At 42.4% G+C, this 20,263-nt stretch overlaps 1 protein-coding gene across 5 annotated transcripts in view; it reads left to right on the top strand.

Annotated features, from left to right (window-relative positions):
- LOC127637437 (IQ motif and SEC7 domain-containing protein 3-like) overlaps positions 1 to 20,263 on the top strand; it is a 339,913-nt gene that overhangs the window by 226,615 nt on the left and 93,035 nt on the right. For all 5 annotated transcript variants that reach the window (XM_052118507.1, XM_052118504.1, XM_052118503.1 and 2 more), the window contains one exon: positions 19,105 to 19,266. In XM_052118507.1, coding sequence (XP_051974467.1) covers positions 19,105 to 19,266 — 162 coding nt within the window. The remainder of the gene's footprint in view (positions 1 to 19,104; positions 19,267 to 20,263) is intronic.

Genomic DNA, 20,263 nt, shown 5'->3' with positions numbered 1-20,263 from the left:
AAGGTTGGGAGGGTTACTTTTAAAATACATTCCACTACAGATTAAATAATACATGCTGCAAATGTAAAATGTAATTTCCCAGATAGCAATAAGTCGGCGGGCCGCTGGCGGTGCTCCGGCGGCAGTAGAAGCGGCAGAATGGCGATATCGCAAACACGTTTGACGGCGCACCGCCGGCAGCAGCCGCTTTTTAATCGTTATATCGAAGGCGGACCGTCGGAGGCAAACGCTTTTTCCGAGCGATCTGCCGCCGCTTATTGTGTATATATATATATATATATATATATATATATATATATATATATATATATATATATATTTATAGCATGCAGTTTATCAAGAATAATGATTGATCAAACCAGGCAAATTTCCATTTGGCGTTTTAATTCCACATTTCAAAGTAAAGTAACTGTCATTGAAACAAGATGTCAGATCACTGAAATATAAATAACAGAAAAATACAAACATTATATATATACACACACACACACACACACACACACACACACACAAACACACTAAAGAACATGCAGGTTTCCAATTCAATTTTGGTAAAAAAAAAAAAAAAAAAAACACTATTGTAACACTTACAATAATTGTTAATAATATAAAGAGGTCAGCTCTGGGATAAAAAGAATTACCAGTAAACATAAGCAATGAGGATATTTGGTACCAAATAAAGTGCAGGATACCAAATAAATTGAGGTATAACATCATATTTACAAGTCATTTCTAACAATAGGTTAAGTGGTAATAATTTAGAGTAAAGCTCTGGAGTAGAATATACCATTATAACTGCAATGCTGACCTGTGGCACAAGGATTTACAAGCTATATTTAACAATAGAATAACAGTTAAGCACTGTGACTGAATGAAAGTAGAATTTTTGGTACTAGTTAATGTGCAATATCAAGTATCAGAGGTATGAAATAGGATTTTTTCTTCCTGTTGCTGACGGCACAGCACCTACGCACGCTGCACGAGAGTTTGTTTGTGGCCTGCTTAGCACTGCTTATTCTCATACGTTCAACGTTATAGTCATCGTTCATAGTTATTATTTGTCATTTTACCGCGTCGTTCATAGTTATATCCTTTGTCATTTTACCACGTTTCAGATTCTTCCGCTTTTTCTCCCGTTTCATCTGCGTGTATTTTACCGGTTGCTGCTGACACCTAACTAGAGTCTGTGTTTGTAGCTTTTAATCCTTAAACATCTGCCATTTTTAAGCACGCATCAGGTCTTCCCGTATTATTCTCTTATCGGGATTCAACTGCGTGCATATTCCACCTGCATCCGCGTTCTATTTTTATAGCGATTAAACTGCGTGCATTTTTTCAGCGCGCACCCGTTTTTCTCCTCTGCGGTACACAGATTATTGCATCGATCTCAAAGCACCGCTTATCAAGAACAACCACCACCAACAACAAACAATTTTGTGAGGGATTCAAATCAACCTCAAAACCCTCACCGCTCAGGAACAACGAACAATTTGCGGTAAGTCATGGCATCGGCTCATGTTATTTGTTCATGCATTGCATGTCACATGTTTACAATAGCCTCCTCCGTCAGCAGTGAGGGATTCACTTGTGATAAATGTAAGGAATTAGTCAGGCTGACGGAGAAGGTTAATGAGTTAGAGACTCGCATCCGAACGCTAGTAGAGGTCAGTGAGAAAGAGAAGCCGGTAGATACTGTTTCGGATGCGGGCAGTACAGAGAGCAAGACACACACTTTGGTTCCGGCTATAAAGCCCCTGCAGCAGGGCATTTGGGTGACGTCTCGGCGGCATACTCGTTCAGCAAAGAGACACCACTCTCCCGTTCCTGTTAGGGTTTCCAATAAATTCTCCCCACTCAGTGATACACCCACTGAGAATCATATTGAAAGAGCCCTTGTTATCGGTGATTCTATTGTAAGGAATGTGGAAATAGAGACTCCAGCCACTATTGTTAATTGCATTTCGGGGGCCAGAGCGTCTGACATCAAATCAAATTTACAAGTGCTGGCTAATGCTAAACGTAGATTTTCTAAAATTGTTATCCATGTCGGCACTAACAATGTCCGGCTTCGCCAGTCGGAGATCACTAAAGATAATGTTAAAGAGGTGTGCAAATTTGCAAAAACGATGTCAGACACTGTAATATGCTCTGGTCCCCTCCCTGCTCGACGTGGTGACGAGGTTTATAGTAGATTAGTGTCACTGAATGGCTGGATGTCTGAGTGGTGTCTGCAGAATAAAATAGGATTTATAGACAATTGGAAAAGTTTTTGGGGTAGACCTGACCTGCTAAAGAGAGACGGACTCCATCCCTCCAGGGAAGGTGCCGCTCTCCTCTCTAGTAATTTGGCTCATAGACTTAATGATATTAATTGACTAACTGGGGCCCAGGTCAGGAAGCAGACAAACTGGTTAATCCGAACGTCTGCTAGCTGCCATGAGACGTCACACAGGTCACATAAACTACAACACATAGAGACAGTATCACCTAGATATCTCATAGAGACTGTGTCTGTTCCCCGAACTACCAAACACAATACCCTCACTAAATCATTTAGAAAAAATTTGATTAAGGTCAAACTTGAACAAAACAAACAAATTAAAAATAAACATCATATAAAAATAGGGCTACTAAACATTAGATCTCTTGCTACCAAAGCACTAATTGTCAATGAAATGATTACAGATCATAGATTGGATGCGCTCTGTTTGACTGAAACCTGGCTTAAACCGGATGAATATATTAGTTTAAATGAATCTACTCCCCAGGTTATTGTTATAAACATGAGCCTCGTCTGAAGGGCCGAGGAGGAGGTGTTGCTACAATTTACAGTGAAGTTTTTGGTGTTACTCAGAGGACAGGATATAAATGTAAGTCTTTTGAACTAATAATGCTTAATGTGACACCGTCAAATACAAATATAAATAAAAAATCTCTGTCGTCCTTTACCCTTGCTACAGTGTATAGATCACCCGGGCCTTATTCAGATTTCCTTAGTGAATTTTCAAATTTTCTATCAGATCTTGTAGTTACTGTAGATAGAGCCTTAATTGTTGGTGACTTCAACATTCACATAGATAATGAAAATGATACATTGGGATTAGCATTTATCGATATTCTCAACTCTCTCGGAGTCAGACAAAATGTAACAGGACCAACTCATCGCCATAATCATACGCTAGATTTAATTCTTTCATATGGAGTTGATGTTGATAATATAGAAATTCTGCAGCAGAGCGATGACATCTCGGATCATTGCCTCGTCTCTTGTATGCTGCGATCAGCTACTGTTACTCAATCTACACCACGCTATCGTTTAGGTAGAACTATTCTTTCGACCACTAAAGATAGCTTCACTAATACTCTTCCAGATCTATCTCATATACTCAATAAACCGCAAAGCCCAGAAGAACTTGATGAAATAACAAAAAATTTAAATGCAGTCTTCTCTAGCACCCTTGATGTTGTCGCCCCACTTCGATTAAAAAAATAAAAAAATAAGCCCTGCACCATGGTACAATGATCACACTCATGCTCTCAAGAGAGCAGCTCGGAAAATGGAGCGCATGTGGAAAAATACAAAATTAGAAGTATTTCAGGGTGCATGGAAGGATAGCATCTGTAGCTACAAACACGCACTAAAAGCTGCCAGGTCAGCATATTTTAGTAAACTCATAGAAAATAACCACAACAATCCTAGATGTTTATTCAGTACTGTGGCTAAATTGGTTAGGAATAAAGCCTCAACCGAACCAGATATTACGTCACACCTCAAGAGTAATGACTTCATGAATTTCTTTACAGATAAAATTGAAATAATCAGAAATAAAATTGGAATTATGCAATCATCTGTCATAGCACCTCAGAAATCAGAGTCGACTAATTTCCCTCATGTGCATCTTCAATCCTTCGCTATCATAGGTCATGAAGAGCTAACAAAACTTATCGAAACATCAAAAGCACAACTTGTTTGTTAGATCCAATACCAACTAAGCTCTTAAAAGAGGTATCTCCTGTAATATCAGAACCTCTTCTTAATATCATTAACTCCTCGCTATGCTTAGGACATGTCCCAAGAAACTTTAAAATGGCAATTATCAAACCGCTAATTAAGAAGCCACAACTTGATTCTGGAGAACTTGCTAATTATAGACCGATTTCAAATCTCCCGTTTATGTCAAAAATACTAGAAAGGGTAGTATCCTCCCAAATATGTTCATTTCTACAGAAAAATAGTATATATGAAGAATTTCAATCTGGATTTAGGCCTCATCACAGTACAGAGACTGCACTTATCAGAGTTACAAATGACTTGCTCTTATCATCTGATCGCGGCAGCATTTCTCTTCTAGTGCTTTTAGATCTTAGTGCTGCATTCGACACGATAGATCACGACATTCTCTTGAATAGGCTGGAGAATTATGTTGGAATTTGTGGAGTGGCATTAGCATGGTTTAGGTCATATTTAGCAGACCGTTACCACTTTGTCTATGTAAATGAGGAATTGTCAAACCAAACAAAAGTAAAATATGGAGTGCCACAGGGATCAGTTTTAGGGCCTCTGCTTTTCTCCATGTATATGCTTCCCCTGGGAGATATTATCAGGAATCGTGGAATAAGTTTCCACTGCTATGCTGACGATACACAACTTTATATTTCTTCAAAACCTGATGAGATTTCACAATTATCAAAATTAACAGAGTGTATCAATGAAATAAAAGATTGGATGGCCAGAAATTTCCTTCTACTCAATTCTGACAAAACAGAGGTTCTAATTATTGGACCAAAAAGCTCTAAAAATAAGCCACTAAAATATAATTTGACTCTAGATGGATGTACCGTTACATCATCTTCAACAGCAAAGAACTTAGGTGTTATATTTGATACAAATCTGTCCTTTGAAAATCAAATTACAAATGTTTGTAGAACAGCATTCTTCCACCTAAGAAATATTGCTAAATTAAGGCAAATGCTCTCGGTTGCTGATGCCGAAAAACTAATTCATGCGTTCATGACCTCAAGACTAGATTATTGTAATGCATTACTGGGAGGATGTCCAGCAAGATCAATAAATAAACTTCAATTGGTTCAAAATGCAGCAGCCAGAGTGCTGACGAGAACCAAGAAATATGATCATATTAGCCCCATTTTATCATCGCTACATTGGCTACCTGTTAAATTTCGTATTGATTTTAAAATTCTGTTATCTACGTACAAAGCTTTGAATGGTCTAGCTCCGCAGTACTTAAGTGATCTTCTAACACGCTATATTCCAACACGTTCATTAAGATCGCAAAATTCTGGCCTATTAATAGTTCCTAGAATATCAAAATCCACAAAAGGAGGAAGATCCTTTTCATATTTGGCTCCTAAACTATGGAATAATCTCCCAAACACTGTTCGAGATGCAGACACACTCTCTCAGTTTAAGTCTAGACTAAAGACTCATCTATTTAGCCAGGCATACACCTAATTTATCCCACACTTAGGCTGCTTTAGTTGAGTCTGCCGGAACTAGAAACATTGAGCATGATCTCAAACTCTGCAATAAATTGAATGGCATCTACGCTTACATCTTTTTATTTGTTTCCCTGTCTCAACCTCGGGACTCCTATCCTGAGGTCACCAGAACCGGCTGGATCCAGCACCATTCCTGCTTCATGTTGGACTCCACTGCTACATGTCGCTGAATGATGATGACTAAATGCGGTCGATTGATGGACTACGATCGTGAAATGGAATGCATAGACTAACTATTGCCCACAAAAGCCTTCGTCGGCCAATTGACAGGGACACTTGCATCTATGTGAACCTCTACAATTAATCTAGATGGACTTCAAAGACTTTGGTCATTAATCTTACAGTTCAAACACAATCGATTTTTACTCACTGACACCTTAACACTTAGTTTAATAATTTTAAAACATGATTTTACCTATACATAATTAATATTTACATTACATTCATAATGTTAGCCAGAGGGGAACTGGCCCCCACAGTGAGTCTGGTTTCTCCCAAGGTTATTTTTCTCCATTAATCTACATCTTATGGAGTTTTGTGTTCCTTGCCACAGTCGCCTACGGCTTGCTCACTGGGGTTATTAACTCTTTCCCCGCCAGCGTTTTAAAAAAAAAAAGTTGCCAGCCACCGCCAGGGTTTTTGACGATTTTCACAAAAACTTTAATGGCCCGCAGAATATTTAATTCCATGAATATATGAAGATGCTATATATCAAAATAAAGATCTGAGCCTCTGCTTTTAGGCAAATAAAAAACGATTTTATTTTATCTTCATTTGTTATTTTTAATGCCATTAAGGCATTAAAGGTAGGCTTTGTCCAAAACAACATTTCGGACAAAAAGCTGAGAAAAAGGCATTTCTATCTACATTTTGAGCTACATTCTCAAAACTCCACTTTACGTTTAAGACGATCGCAGTCTGTTTCTTTGATCAAAGAGTTGCGTACTCTTTCAAAACATGCGTCGTGGTCTTTCTTACCAGTATTCCACCTAAAACACGGATACCAGGAAAATTCCGTGTTTGGCGGAAGCTTTTTCATAAAACCCGGAAAATTCCGTGTTTGGAAGGGAAAGAGTTAATATAATTATCATTTAATTATTTTTAAACCATTAAAATCAAATTTTGTCTAAATTACACAATGATGATTAATCGACTTTATGGACGTTGCAGTTTTTGTCGTCTGTTAATGCTGATGTTCTGTGAAGCTGCTTTGAAACGATGTGTGTTGTGAAAGGCGCTATACAAATAAAATTGAATTGAATTGAATTTACAAACTATAATAGAATCGTTAAGCACTGACGGAATGAAATAAGCAATAATAAAGTCACGGTAAGTAGAATATTTGATACCAGATAATGTGCAAATATCAAGTATTAGATGTATAATCTAGGATTTACAAGCTATATTTAAAAATAGAATAGTTAAGCACTGTAACAATGAAATAAGCAGCAAATTGTATATGAAATCATTGAGATCTTTGGTATCAAGGAATGTGCAGGATAACAGGTATAATATACATTTTGACATTCAACTTACACATGACAACAAGTGGGAATAAATATAATTAACAGCAGAAAATCTGGCTGTAGAGAACACAGCCAATCAGAATGTCTGGAGAGGTTGGGGACTGCGTGGCGTATTGGGCTAAGAATCACCGGTTTTCCCGACCTCCAGAATGAGGCAGTGCAAATTGGCATATCTTCAGTGATTCCTCGTACGCCTGTATAAAAGGACAAACCATCCCATATTCATCCAAGGAGCTGCCCTCAAAGCAGGGTCACGAGAGAAAAAAAAAAAAAAAGCAATTTCCACAGTGAACAGTGTGGATTGGGTGAGTGTAGTCTGACACTTTTAGCAGGCTTTTTAGGGGTCTTGATGTTACTGACTGCAGGATAAAGAAAGGGTTCCAGTTGTCAGTGATGCTGGGGTGTCAGTAGTCAGCCTAGGTTTAAGGGGTCGGCTGTGGGTCCCTCTCAGCTGTGCGGCGCCTTTTTCCACCTTCATGTTCAGATGCTCCTTTCAGGTAACGCGTAACGTTAACCTGGATCGCCTCATCAGTGGCATCCTGGGTTGCCGGGTTCTTCCGGATGGCTCCTGTAGAAAATAAAGATCTGTCATTCCATTTGAATGGCATAAGGTCATACACATCTACTTAAATATAAAAAAATATCCAACTTACTTTGAACAATGGTCTTCAGGAACATGTCTCTAAAACATGCTTTATCCCCTACACCAGTCCAGGTTGTATTGATGGAAAGGTGATTAGAGAAGATACTCTGAAGCATTACGCCACACGGTTGTCTTTAGGTCCCTCCCACATTTGATTGCCAAAAACCGAAGCTGACAATACAAAAAAAACATGTTACAAATTACATTTCTCTGAAGCTTCTCATAAATTTAAAATGTGACAGGCTGTGGATTCAGACTGTAGAATATGCAGTGTACAATCTTAATTTTACTTTTTAGATTACCCTATGGCGTTATAAACGAAATCGGCACACTTACAAATCGTTGCTGGAGCTCTTTATCCTGCCTCAAACTGTTGTCAAGCAACGCCAAATCTTCCTGGGTGTCTAGGGGGGAGTAACAGATCCCCTGGCAGGGATAACTCTCCAACAGACACATTGGCATTGAAATGTTGCAGCATAGCATTTTGTTGTCCATGCTACGCACAACATCGCCAAACTCCAAGACGTCGCAGCATTAGGGTTTGATCTGCACCTACAGGGATTCCCAGAATAAAAGAATGAAGTAGTCAGTCCTGGTCCTTCAACTACTAAACTATGACATTTATATCTAGGTCTACTACATGTACAGGTGGCCCCAGTGGGAATTAAACCAACAACCACAGGTGTTGTTTGCAAGTTGTACCCGATTGCCCAGTGCGAGCAAATGTCTTCAACATTGTCCCAACCTGCTTCACCTGCTCTTGAAGTGAGACGCTGTCACCTGGGAAGTAACAATATATTGATTAGCAATACACTAAATATAATAGTAATATAATATAACCACAATTATCATACCAGTAACTTTCCCTGTAATTTCTATCCACAGTATGTTATGCATGGCATACAAGTTCATAATGAAGAACCCTTATGATAACATCAATTTCATTTTTTTTCTTTGAAGCAGAATATTTGTTTGTAAAAGGGGAGGAAAAAAGAAAATAATGAAATATTGGTATACAGATTTTGGTGTATATATCATACTGTACAGTGAAATTTGCTATTGTTGTATCCCTACTCACCTGAAGGATGGATAGATCAGGCAAATCTCCAGTCAGGCCTTTGTAGAGTGTGTGCTCCTGCATATCCACAGGTATTGTAATTCAAACATGCAACATATTGTAATAAATCTACAATATTCAGCCTTTACCTTACACCCTAGGTTGTTGCTCTACACTTTTATTATATTAAATACTTATTTATATGGCTTGCTCACTGTATAATCATGATAGCCTAATACTTATAACACAAGATTGCATCTTAAACGAATGACTGAGTTGAAAACTTGAATAAGAACGCATTTTACACAGAGGGGACCAGCAAGGGAAACTTACATGCCTACAATAACTGTTTTCATTTGATTTGAGTTACATTAAACATGAATAACCTTAGCCGAGTCCCCAGGAACATCGGGCTATTAAAGTAACAAGCCTGTAACTGCGGTCTTATCAATTCTAGCTTCACCATACACTCAGACTGTGAGGTTTATCTGTTTTCCTCGTGGACCTGTAGCACAATGCCCTGACAGTGACTTCACCTGTGCCCTGATCTTTATTAGAAACTGAGAGGAGAGCAAGTTAATATAATTTATATTACAATTATCACAAAAATTAACAAACAGTCTGCTTTAAAACTAAGAAAAACAAGCTTCTATACTAACCTTACATAAAAAATGTACACGTGGCGAACTAGCTTAGCCGCTATCTGCCGGCACACCACATTAGATTAAAATACTTACCCTTGTAGTTGTGCAGATAACTCGATATGTAGAGTTTAAAGCCCTTGTCGGAGCAGGGGACCAGGCATCAACAATGCGATGAACATCGCTGACGCGTATTTTTGGAAGATTCTGGAGACATCGAGTAAAAACAGACATTTTGGGCGACGCGCAAGTAAACCGGAAACAGATATGGCGACAGCAGAACTTCACAGTTCAGTCTTTGTAATGTGTTTTAGCAATACATTTAACATTTATAATGTGTTTAGATTTTTTTTTATTGCCTTTACAGGGACTTTAACACTTTCTTAAACATTTGTACATGTCATAATTGCAAAACCTGTAAAAGGTAAAATAACAAAAAAAATCGAGGTTGGAAACAATGTAGACATAAACAAAATTTCTGCGCAACTGTGAAACCAGAGGATAATTTCGCTTTTTCATTGAGTTTATCCTTCACGTCAAAACAGGGATTTTCATGTTTATGACAGATATCACCATGGTTGCAAATTAATAAAAATAATTAAAGTATACCCGAGATTTTGGCCATGTTGCAGATGTCTGCTACACTGTTCACTGATAGTCAGGCATTCGTGAAAAGTCTAACTTCATCAATTTATTCTGCTAAATTGTTCATACCATGAATTAAATATCTATTTTAAAACCTAATCAGAATCATAAAGATATTTATTGCCAAGTAAGTTTTACAAAAGGAATTATTTTTGGTTTATTGGTGCATGTCTCAAATACGCAGCAATCAAAGAAATGTAAACAATTTTCAAGTGCATAAAATAATTCAATATATTTTACATATATTACTGCATAATCGCTTCAGAGTTTCAAAGTAATTTAAATGTCATTTCCTAAGCCTTACCTTATCATGGAATCAAGAGTCAAGACTGTTATAAACCCTAATGGCTTTGGAGCAAAAAATAATAATAGCCAACATGGCTGGTCGATTTTGAGAGTAGAAATCCTTGTATTTCAAAGCGGCTTGCCGCCAGCCAGAGAAAATGAAGCGGGCGGCCCGCCGTCTGACCGCCGGCGGCATATCGCAAGAAATGGGAGTGACGAATTCGGCGGCAAACGTTTCATCCCCGCCAATGGGACGCACCTATAGCCGACAGCTTAGGGACGGCGGCAAAAAGAAGCCGTGCGGATATTTTTTGCTATCTGGGTTGTTGTGTATTCCGTCAAAGGTTAATAACGAAATTTAAATACTGTACATCTTCAGTACTGGCAATTTTTTTTTTTTCGCTTGTTTTGACAATACAAAAACTGAATTACAAGTTAGAAGACCTTCCAGGGCTGCATTTTCCAAAAACATTGTAAGCCTAAGTAGATCGTGGAAACCATTGGCGCCAATGGCTTCTACGATCAACTTAAGTTTACGATGCTTTTGGGAAATGCAGCCAGGAACAGTAAAGGAATATACACTTTTATTAAAAAATACACAGGGCAGTTGCGCTCCACTTATGCCCCGGAAGCCCTACCACCTGGCGGGGCCGCCCTGTACTCCCTTCCCGGACCTGTAGAGCAACATCCTTGCTGACCGCAAAGGCCTACAGCGCCACCGGACGCGCCGCTTCCGCCCTGCATGCCATGGCTCTCCTGCAGGTCCATCAAGCCAAGGCACTACGAAACATGCACGGGGGTGGTCCTGATCCCGACACGCTGCAGGAACTGCGCTCAGCGACTGACCTCGCCCTGAGAGCGACTAACCTGTTTTCGCACCGCTGCGAAGCCCCGCTGGGTACGTCCAAAATACTCATCCCCTTGGTGCCCCTGGCACAGAGCTTAGAGGCGTGGCTTTCACTGCCCAGCCCGTCACGCTGGCTGCACCGGACCATTCGACTCGGTTATGCAATTCAGTTTGCCAGGCCTCCGGCCCCCTTTGTGGGCGTTCATTTTTCCGCAGTACACGGCGAACATGCCCAGTCCCTGCGCGAAGAAATCGCCTCCCTTCTAATCAAGGACGCGATAGAGCCTGTCCCTCCAACCGAAACGAAGAAGGGTTTCTACAGACCTTACTTCGTTGTACCCAAGAAAGGCTGCGGCTTACGACCGTTCTTGGACCTGCAAGTTTTCAATCGGACCCTGTCCAAATTCCCGTTCAAAATGCTCACCCAGAAACATATTCTATCCGGCGTCCGGCATCTAGATTGGTTCGCAGCGGTAGACCTGAAGGACGCGTGCTTCCACGTCTCGATTCGCCCTCGACATCGACCCTTTCTACGGATCGCGTGCGACGGCCAGGCGTATCAGTACAAAGTCCTCCCCTTCGGCCTGTCTCTGTCCCCTCGCGTCTTCACGAAAGTCGCAGAGGCAGCTCTTGCCCCGCTCCGAGAAGCCGGCATACGCATACTCAATTACCTCGACGACTGGCTCATCCTGTCCCCCTCGCGAGAGTTACTATGCGCATACAGAGACCAGGTGCTCCGGCACCTCAGCCGTTTGGGGCTTCAGGTCAACTGGGAGAAGAGCAAGCTCACCCCAGTCCAGAGCATCTCTTTTCTCGGTTTGGACTCAGTCTCAATGACAGCACATTTCTCCAATGAGCGTGCTCAGTCGGTGCTGAAATGCCTCGCTTCCCTCAAGCCAGGTACCGTGGTCCCTCCTAAAACGATTCCAACAGCTCCTGGGGCATATGGCATCCTCCGCTGTGGCCGCGCCGCTGGGGTTGATGCATATGAGACCACTTCAGCACTGGCTCCAGACTCGAGTCCTGAGACGAGCATGGCGCCGCGGCACGCACAATGTGAAAGTTACCACCGCCTGCCCTCAAACCCTGGACAGACCTCTGCTTTCTACGGGCAGGAGTACCCTTGCAGCAGATGTCCCGACGCGTTCTGGTCACAACCGATGCCTCCAAATTGGGTTGGGGCGCCGTGTGCAACGGGCACACAGCCGCAGGCCATTGGAACTGGGCCCCGCTGCATTGGCACATCAACTGCCTAGAGCTGCTGGCTGTTTTCTTTGCCCTGAGGAAGTTTCTCCCATTAATTCGAGACAAACACGTCCTAGTCAGGACAGACAGCACCACGGTCGTAGCCTACATAAATCGCCAAGGCGGAGTACGCTCCCTCCACATGTCACAGCTCGCCCGTCGTCTCCTCCTTTGGAGTCAGCAGCGACTCAAGTCACTGCGCGCCACTCACATCCCCGGCAACCTCAATGTGATAGCAGACGCGCTGTCACGACAAAGCTTGCTTGCCCGGCAGAGAGTGGGGGCTCCACCCCCAGTCGGTCCAGCTGATCTGGGACCGGTTCGGCCCAGGTAGACCTGTTTGCCTCCCAAGAAACCTCCCACTGTCCGCTCTGGTATGCCCGGACAGAGGCTGCCCTCGGGGCAGATGCGTTGGCTCACAGCTGGCCCACGGGGCTGCGCAAGTACGCATTTCCCCCAGTGAGCCTTCTTGCACAGGTGCTATGCAAGGTCAGGGAGGACGAAGAGCAAGTCATTCTGGTGGCCCCCTACTGGCCCACCCGGACTTGGTTCTCGGACCTCACGCTCCTCGCTACAGCCCCTCCCTGGCGAATTCCCCTGAGGAAGGACCTTCTTTCTCAGGGACGGGGCACGCTCTGGCACCCGCACCCAGACCTCTGGAACCTCCACGTCTGGCCCCTGGACGGGATGCGGAAGATCTAGCCGGCCTACCACCGACCGTCTTAGATACTATCAACCAAGCCAGAGCCCCCTCGACCAGGCATCTTTACGCCCTAAAGTGGTGTCTGTTCGCGAACTGGTGTTCTTCCCGAGCCGAAGACCCACAGAAGTGCGTGGTTAGGTCAGTGCTCGTGTTTCTACAGGAGAGGCTGGAGAGGAGGCTGTCCCCCTCCACCCTCAAGGTGTATGTCGCCGCCATCGCGGCTCACCATGACACAATAGATGGCAAGTCTCTTGGTAAGCACGACTTAATTGTCAGGTTCCTCAAAGGTGCCTGGAGGCTAACTCCCTCCCGGCCTAACCTAATTCCCTCCTGGGATCTCTCGGTCGTCATCACGGGCCTCCGGAGACCCCCCTTCGAGCCGCTACATTCAGCTGGACTCAGGGCCCTCTCTCTCAAGACTGCCCTGCTGATCGCACTCGCCTCCATCAAGAGGGTTGGGGACCTGCAAGCGTTCTCTGTTAGCGACACTTGCCTGGAGTTCGGTCCAGCAGACACATACGTGATCCTAAGACCGCGACCAGGCTATGTGCCCAAGGTTCCTACCACACCCTTCAGAGATCAGGTAGTGAACCTGCAAGCGCTGCCCCGGGAGGAGGCAGACCCAACCGTTGCTGTGTCCAGTACGTGCTTTGCGTTTCTATCTGGACCACACGCAGAGCACTAGACCTTCTGAGCAGCTCTTTGTCTGCTTCGGGGGACAGCGGAAAGGGAACGCTGTCTCCAAACAGAGGCTTGCCCACTGGGTTGTCGATGCCATTTCATTGGCTTATCACACCCAGGCCGTGCCCCCCCTTGCGGGTCCGAGCTCACTCCACCAGGGGTGTTGCGTCCTCATGGGCACTGGCCAGGGGCACCTCCCTAGCAGACATCTGCAGAGCAGCAGGGTGGGCAACACCTAACACTTTCTCAAGGTTTTACAATCTCCGTGTTGAGTCAGTATTGTCCCGTGTTTTCTAAGGTCCGAGCCCGTAGAACTCGGTAACATGCTGACGTTCTGACCGGGTGAATCGCTTGCGCCTAGCGCCCTTTCCCTCAGCCGAGGTAAAATAGTGCGCCTCCGTTTCCAAGAGACCCCATCTTCGGGTCGCTGGTTGACTCCTCCCTAGCCCTTTTGGGTCCGCAGTTCAGCGGAGGAACTCGCCAACCCAAGCAACTACGGGTACCCGAAGGCTACCCTTTACTGGAATAGGTGCTCCACAGGTAAGGCCTCCTGCTCGGACTCCCCGTGTGTAATTCCACGGTACTGTCCCCTCACGAGCGAACCCACGTGTCTCCCTTAGGCAGTTACAGCTGCCTTGGTCGCCATGCTGTATGCTTCCCCCCCTCTACGAGGCTGGATCTACCACCGCACCAACTTTTCCACATAGGTCCTAACAGGCCATGTGATGCATTTGCCACTCTTTGCCTCCCCTGCCGGGTAGGTGTGGCCTCCGCAGGGTCTTCTCCCCCTGAAAGAGGGCTAAGACCCCCTTCCCTCAATGCGTGTAAGGGCCCCGGCCGTAGTTGCTCTATGCGAGAAACATAGAGAGAAAAGAGGCCCAGCCAGGCTGGCCCGTTCCCAGGTTGGCGGCCATCAACTTGTTCCCCCCTCCAGGGTAACGAAAAGGATTCTGATGGCTTGAATGGGGCATTAGGGAAGGGTACGTGCAGTCTGATACAGTTGGTCATCCTGCACGTAAGAATACCTGCTCGCTCCTGTATCAGCAGTTCACGTACACGGCTCAGCGCATGGCACTTTTATAAGTGGACCCCTAGTGTCGCTTCTCTGACACAACGTGGAGAGAGCGACAGAAGGGAACGTCTAGGTTACGTATGTAACCTCCGTTCCCGATGGAGGAACGAGACGTTGTGTCTTCCCGCCACGTCGCTGAGCCGAGCCACTGTTGTGGCCGGACCATTTCCGGCTCCTCAGAAAAATCCTGAATGAACTCCCGTATTTGCGCCGCTTAAATACCCGTATGTCCGGGGGCGGGACATGCAAATACCGGCTGCCAACTTCTCATTGGCCTTTTTTCATAGATCAGAGGTGGATATTGGCGCTCAAGAGAGACCCCTAGTGTCGCTTCTCTGACACAACGTCTCGTTCCCTCCATCGGGGAACGGAGGTTACATACGTAACCTAGACGATATAATTCATTATAAAATATAATCACACCATATAACAGGTGCATGTAAGGGCTAGAAATAGCATTTTAGCTTAGCATAAAGCTAAATGTTCACATGACCATTTACACAAGTTTAATTATTTCTGCTGCACAAAACCTATGTCAAAATCAAAACCTCAAAGATTTGTAGCTTAATTAACATATGCTAAAGTCTGCATTGGTTTTAAATTATCATATAAACATCCTTTATTTTTTTATAAAAACAATTGCATAAAACACATTGACAAACCATATACTGGTGTATTCGTGAATTTATTGAATTCATGTTTCATTTTTCAAAGCATTTTAACTGTTTTCTGTTAAGCTGTAGAAACATGCTAGTCCCTCTATTAAATTCCCAAGGGGAAGTTCTTAATGAGGTCATATCCACCTTTTCACAGTGTGAAAGCACCCTCTGTCTACTCATTTGAACGTAACACATCATAATAAATCCACGCAGCACAAGTAAACCTCTGAGGTGTCTGTTTTTGAGTGTTCCATCTGGATACTACTGATTACTAATGAACGTCTGATTTAATAAAGACAAGAGCAGAGTTACATATATTCTAAATCATAAACATCTCAAAGACACCCGCTGAATGTTCTTTCGATATCTAAAAGGAAATGTCTTATAGACGTATTGCAGATGAGCAAACAATCTAAAAAATACATCTTACATGTGCTATCGGTGAAGTGTTAGACCACTGTTCAACAACTCCTCAGATCATATTATATATATGGATAAATGTTTTCCAATTGAATAGACTAAATATGAATTGAAACAAATGACAACAAAATGCAAGGTAATATCTTCAGTAATAGAGAATGAATGCTTCTGTATTCTGATTGCCAACTATTTGATTTGTAATTGCAATGAAGTTACTGATATTTTGTATTTGAAATATGTAACACTATTGTGTATCATCACCATTACACCATCACCAACATCATTCTGTTACTCCCCAGAACTGCATTTATTTCTTATATTAAGAACTCATGTATCTGTATCACATATACAGGCACATATATCTCTGTTTCGCACTACTTTTAACATTATCAAAGAAAGTGAAGTTAAAATAAACTAGTCTTTCCCAAATCCACATCTCTTCCTTATCTGGTTTTTAAAAGCAGATAAGGATAAGCCAATTTTTAATCAAATTTATGTTTTGCTCCAAGAGAGTGAGAGGGTTGTCATTAGTTCCAGCATTTCATTTTCTGCAGGGTAATACCTGTGACAGCTCACACTGAACCTAAAGCAGGTGTTTGATAAGTGGGACGAGATGCTACTGAGTTTGGATTAACGGAGATTCTTGCTGACTAAAATTCCCTTTTCCTAAACAGGTGATTGAGATGAGAAGGAAAATGTGGGGCCTCAGCATGTGCTTGTGTAATTTAGGGGACAAATAGAAGACATAGGGGCATGAATGGAGGATAGATTGTAAAATTGAGAGAGTATACCAGTCCAAATTGAGTTTAAATCTGCCTCGTGAACGGAATAGGAAAGTTTTGGTTTCCCAAATAGAGAAAAAACAGCTGAAGAGATGTGAAAAGGTCAATGAATGGAGTGTGTATCTTTGTTTCAAAACCTAGAGATCTGTCTATAGAGGCAGCATTTTACGCCATTATGACATAAACCCTGTTTCAAAAGGTAGGGGGAAATGATTTTCCAGTAACAGACAGGAACTTGGCGGCAGGGCTGGAGAAGAGGAACCTAGAGGTCTGGGCTCAACACAAGAATCTTCAGGAATCTGCAGTAAAATAGATAGATATGACCAAACACCACAACAGGGAAATATCCACAATGAACTGGCATAGGACAGATAACAATGGGATGTGGCTTCACAAACCAAGCAGGGACAAGGTCAGGCAGACTTGGGACAGGGACGAGGGCTGGGCAGATGCCTCCTGGTGGTCAATGGCAGGTTCGGGCATCTCTTGGAGGTCTGCTGTGGGTTCGGACACTTCCAGGCAGTCAGCAGCGGGCTCTATTTGTTACAATTATACAAAACTCACATTTTCCCCAATCTCTTGGTTACCTACTCTCCCTCATAACATTTAACCCCCTGGGGAAATTTGACCTAACCTTTCAATCCATTTACCAACAAGTGTTATAACCAAAGTGCTGTACAATTTTTTACAAACATTAATAACCTACACAAAAAAAAACTGTTATAATTCTCAACCAACATTATAGGCTAAAGAGAAAAAATGTGTCTTCAATCTAGATTTAAATATAGGCAATGAGGAAGAAGACCTAACGACAAATGGGAGTGCATTCCACAACCTGCTTTACTGTTCCACTAGCCTCTAAGAGCATTGCTGTTGGATCCTACAGCACATTACCAGTGGCTTTCTCCATTCTCTGCACGCCAGTGCAGTCCACGCCCCTGAGCACTTCAACAGCGTTTCCTTAAAGAGCAAATAGACCTGTAAAAGAGTATGTTTCCTCTAAAAGAGTATACACATTGGCGTTGAACGTCTTTTTAAAGAAATAACTTTTTAAAGTTGTCTTTCCACCTTTGTGTAGTTCCTGGATGCGGCAGATATCTCTCTGCTTCTGACAGTCATAAGAGCTGCCTCGCTTGTCTGGGCTACATGCACACGCAGGCAGCATTTTATGAATGGTTCATGTTCTCATTGCGAGAACATATCCATGGCAACGTTGCGGTCACAGCTTTCTTTCCTCCGAGAGAAAGCCACTTCAAAGCCCCCCCGTGCCGCACCTCCTTCTTGCGGGATTGGGACCGGCGCGGCTAAAGTTGAAGGCGATTTGAGTGGTCAAGTCAAGTCTTGTGGTTTTTATTGTCGTTTCAACCATATACAGTTAGTACAGTACACAGCAAAACAAGACAATGTTCCTCCAGGACCATGGTGCTACATAAAAACAACAAAGGACCAACACAGGACCACATGAGACTACACAACGAAATAAAATACCTATATAAAATACCTATATATACCTATATAAAGTGCACGTGCAAACATGTGCAAAAAGTACGGGACAGTACAACAAATTTCTGACAATGAACAGAACAATAGACACAGTGCAGTGCAGCGCCGACCAGTACACAGTAGTGCAAAAGATGACAGTTTCTAAAAACGTAAACATAACATACTATATGTGGGATTGCAAAATAGAGCGAATGCCTTTGGAAGAGCACATGGCTAGTGCTCTGCTGCATTAAACCACTACCTGCATTTCAGGTCTGTATAATGTGATGGAAAGAGATAGAGGAAATTTTCTTTTTCCCAGTACTTGCTGTCATCTAATGGAATGAACCACCATGAGAGCCTACTAAGTAGTGGAAATTGGGCATTCCAAATTGTGAGTAAAAAAAAAGACTTCATATTCGCTATTCTCTAAATGCTCCATACTAATTAGTGGTTTGAGTGCCAGGTTACATTCGCAAAACCCAAATTACATTCCCTGTGAATTATGATGCAGCGTATTGTGTAATCATCTTTAAGGAGTGTCATTATTTCATGGAAATTAAATAGTGATGTTGTGATCACTCAAGAGCTTGAATGCTCTGAACTGGATATGTGTATGTGGCCTTAGCTTTTCCTCCATTACAGTAATTTCACAGGCTCATTGATCTTAGTAATTGTTTATTGGTTGATTTCCACAGTTGCTTAGACTGATTTACCTCATTGTTTGCTTGCTATCTGGATAATGCTGTTCGCATTGTTGGCCAGTATAATAGTAATGTTGTAAGTTATGGCCTGTCCATTTTCATGTCTTATGATGTTAACAGCTCTAATAGCAAATATCTATCTGTTTCCCCCCTCTTTTCCTCCCACTACCTTTCTTTCAATGAATCAAACAGAAATCCAGACAAAGGCCTCCAGTTTCTCATCTCATGTGGTTTCATTCCGGATACGCCCATCGGTGTAGCACACTTTATGCTCCAGAGGAAGGGGCTGAGCCGGCAGATTATTGGCGAGTTCCTTGGCAACAGCAAGAAGCCCTTCAACAGAGATGTGTTAGAGTGAGTATATAACAATGTTATCATAAGAATCCATAGATACAATCAACAAGAAGGCTGAGGGGAAACAAATAATGTTTAGTATACAGTTATATTTACAAGACTGCTGTATATCCAATTTACAATTAGTTCAAAGATATGGGAATAGATACAAGGGCGTAAACATGTCTTGAACATTGGGGGGACCAAACCATTTTGGGGGTGGGGGGTCGCGGGTGTTGAGGTCACAAATATAATAGTCCTCTCTGGTCCTTTAAAATAGTAAAGGCTCTGAATGAAATCATTTTCTGAATAAAGGCTTTAAATGCATTTTAAAGGCCCAACATTTTATAATTTTTGTAAACGCAGAAGGTTTTTTCACCCAGAAGTTCACACAGTACAAGACTATGACTGTGTCTACATTGCTAGCAATTTGTCTGTTTTAGTCATCTTTTCTTACTTTTTTGTGCTGTATCAAATATAAGATGAATATATCATTTGAATTTCTTTTCATCATTGATGTATCTTTAAAATGACATGACTGTGACAGCTGGCTAGCAAAAAAAAAAATACACACAAGTATTTACTGCCATCAAGTTATCCCTCATTGTGTTTTTTTTCCCCCAGTATAATCTTAACACAATCTATTCTTTGAGAACCTGTACAAAAACAGTTCACAGTTCAAACAGCACTACTCTCAAGGTCCATAAAAAAAAAAAATATTAATATACCATGTAAATAATCCATACAACACATAGTTGTTGTATGGCCCCATCTTACATGACACTAACACTCTTAACCTGAACTGCTGACACTGTTGTGTGCATGCTGCGTGGCGCTGGAATAATCCACAAGGTTCCCACTCAGCTTCTTAAACTTGAGTCCTGCCTTCATTGATATGATTGGCTATATCAAATGACATTGACGAATGTTATTAGACTGCAGAGCACGGTAAAAACTTACACTTCCTTATCTGGCCATATCTGATTATTGGGGGGACTTGTCCTCCTCAATGTATATT

The sequence above is a fragment of the Xyrauchen texanus genome, chromosome 45, assembly GCF_025860055.1.
Source record: "Xyrauchen texanus isolate HMW12.3.18 chromosome 45, RBS_HiC_50CHRs, whole genome shotgun sequence".
Classification (NCBI taxonomy): Eukaryota; Metazoa; Chordata; class Actinopteri; order Cypriniformes; family Catostomidae; genus Xyrauchen; species Xyrauchen texanus.
Note: the sequence above shows the minus strand (reverse complement) of the source record. Positions and strands in the feature narration are given on the sequence as shown.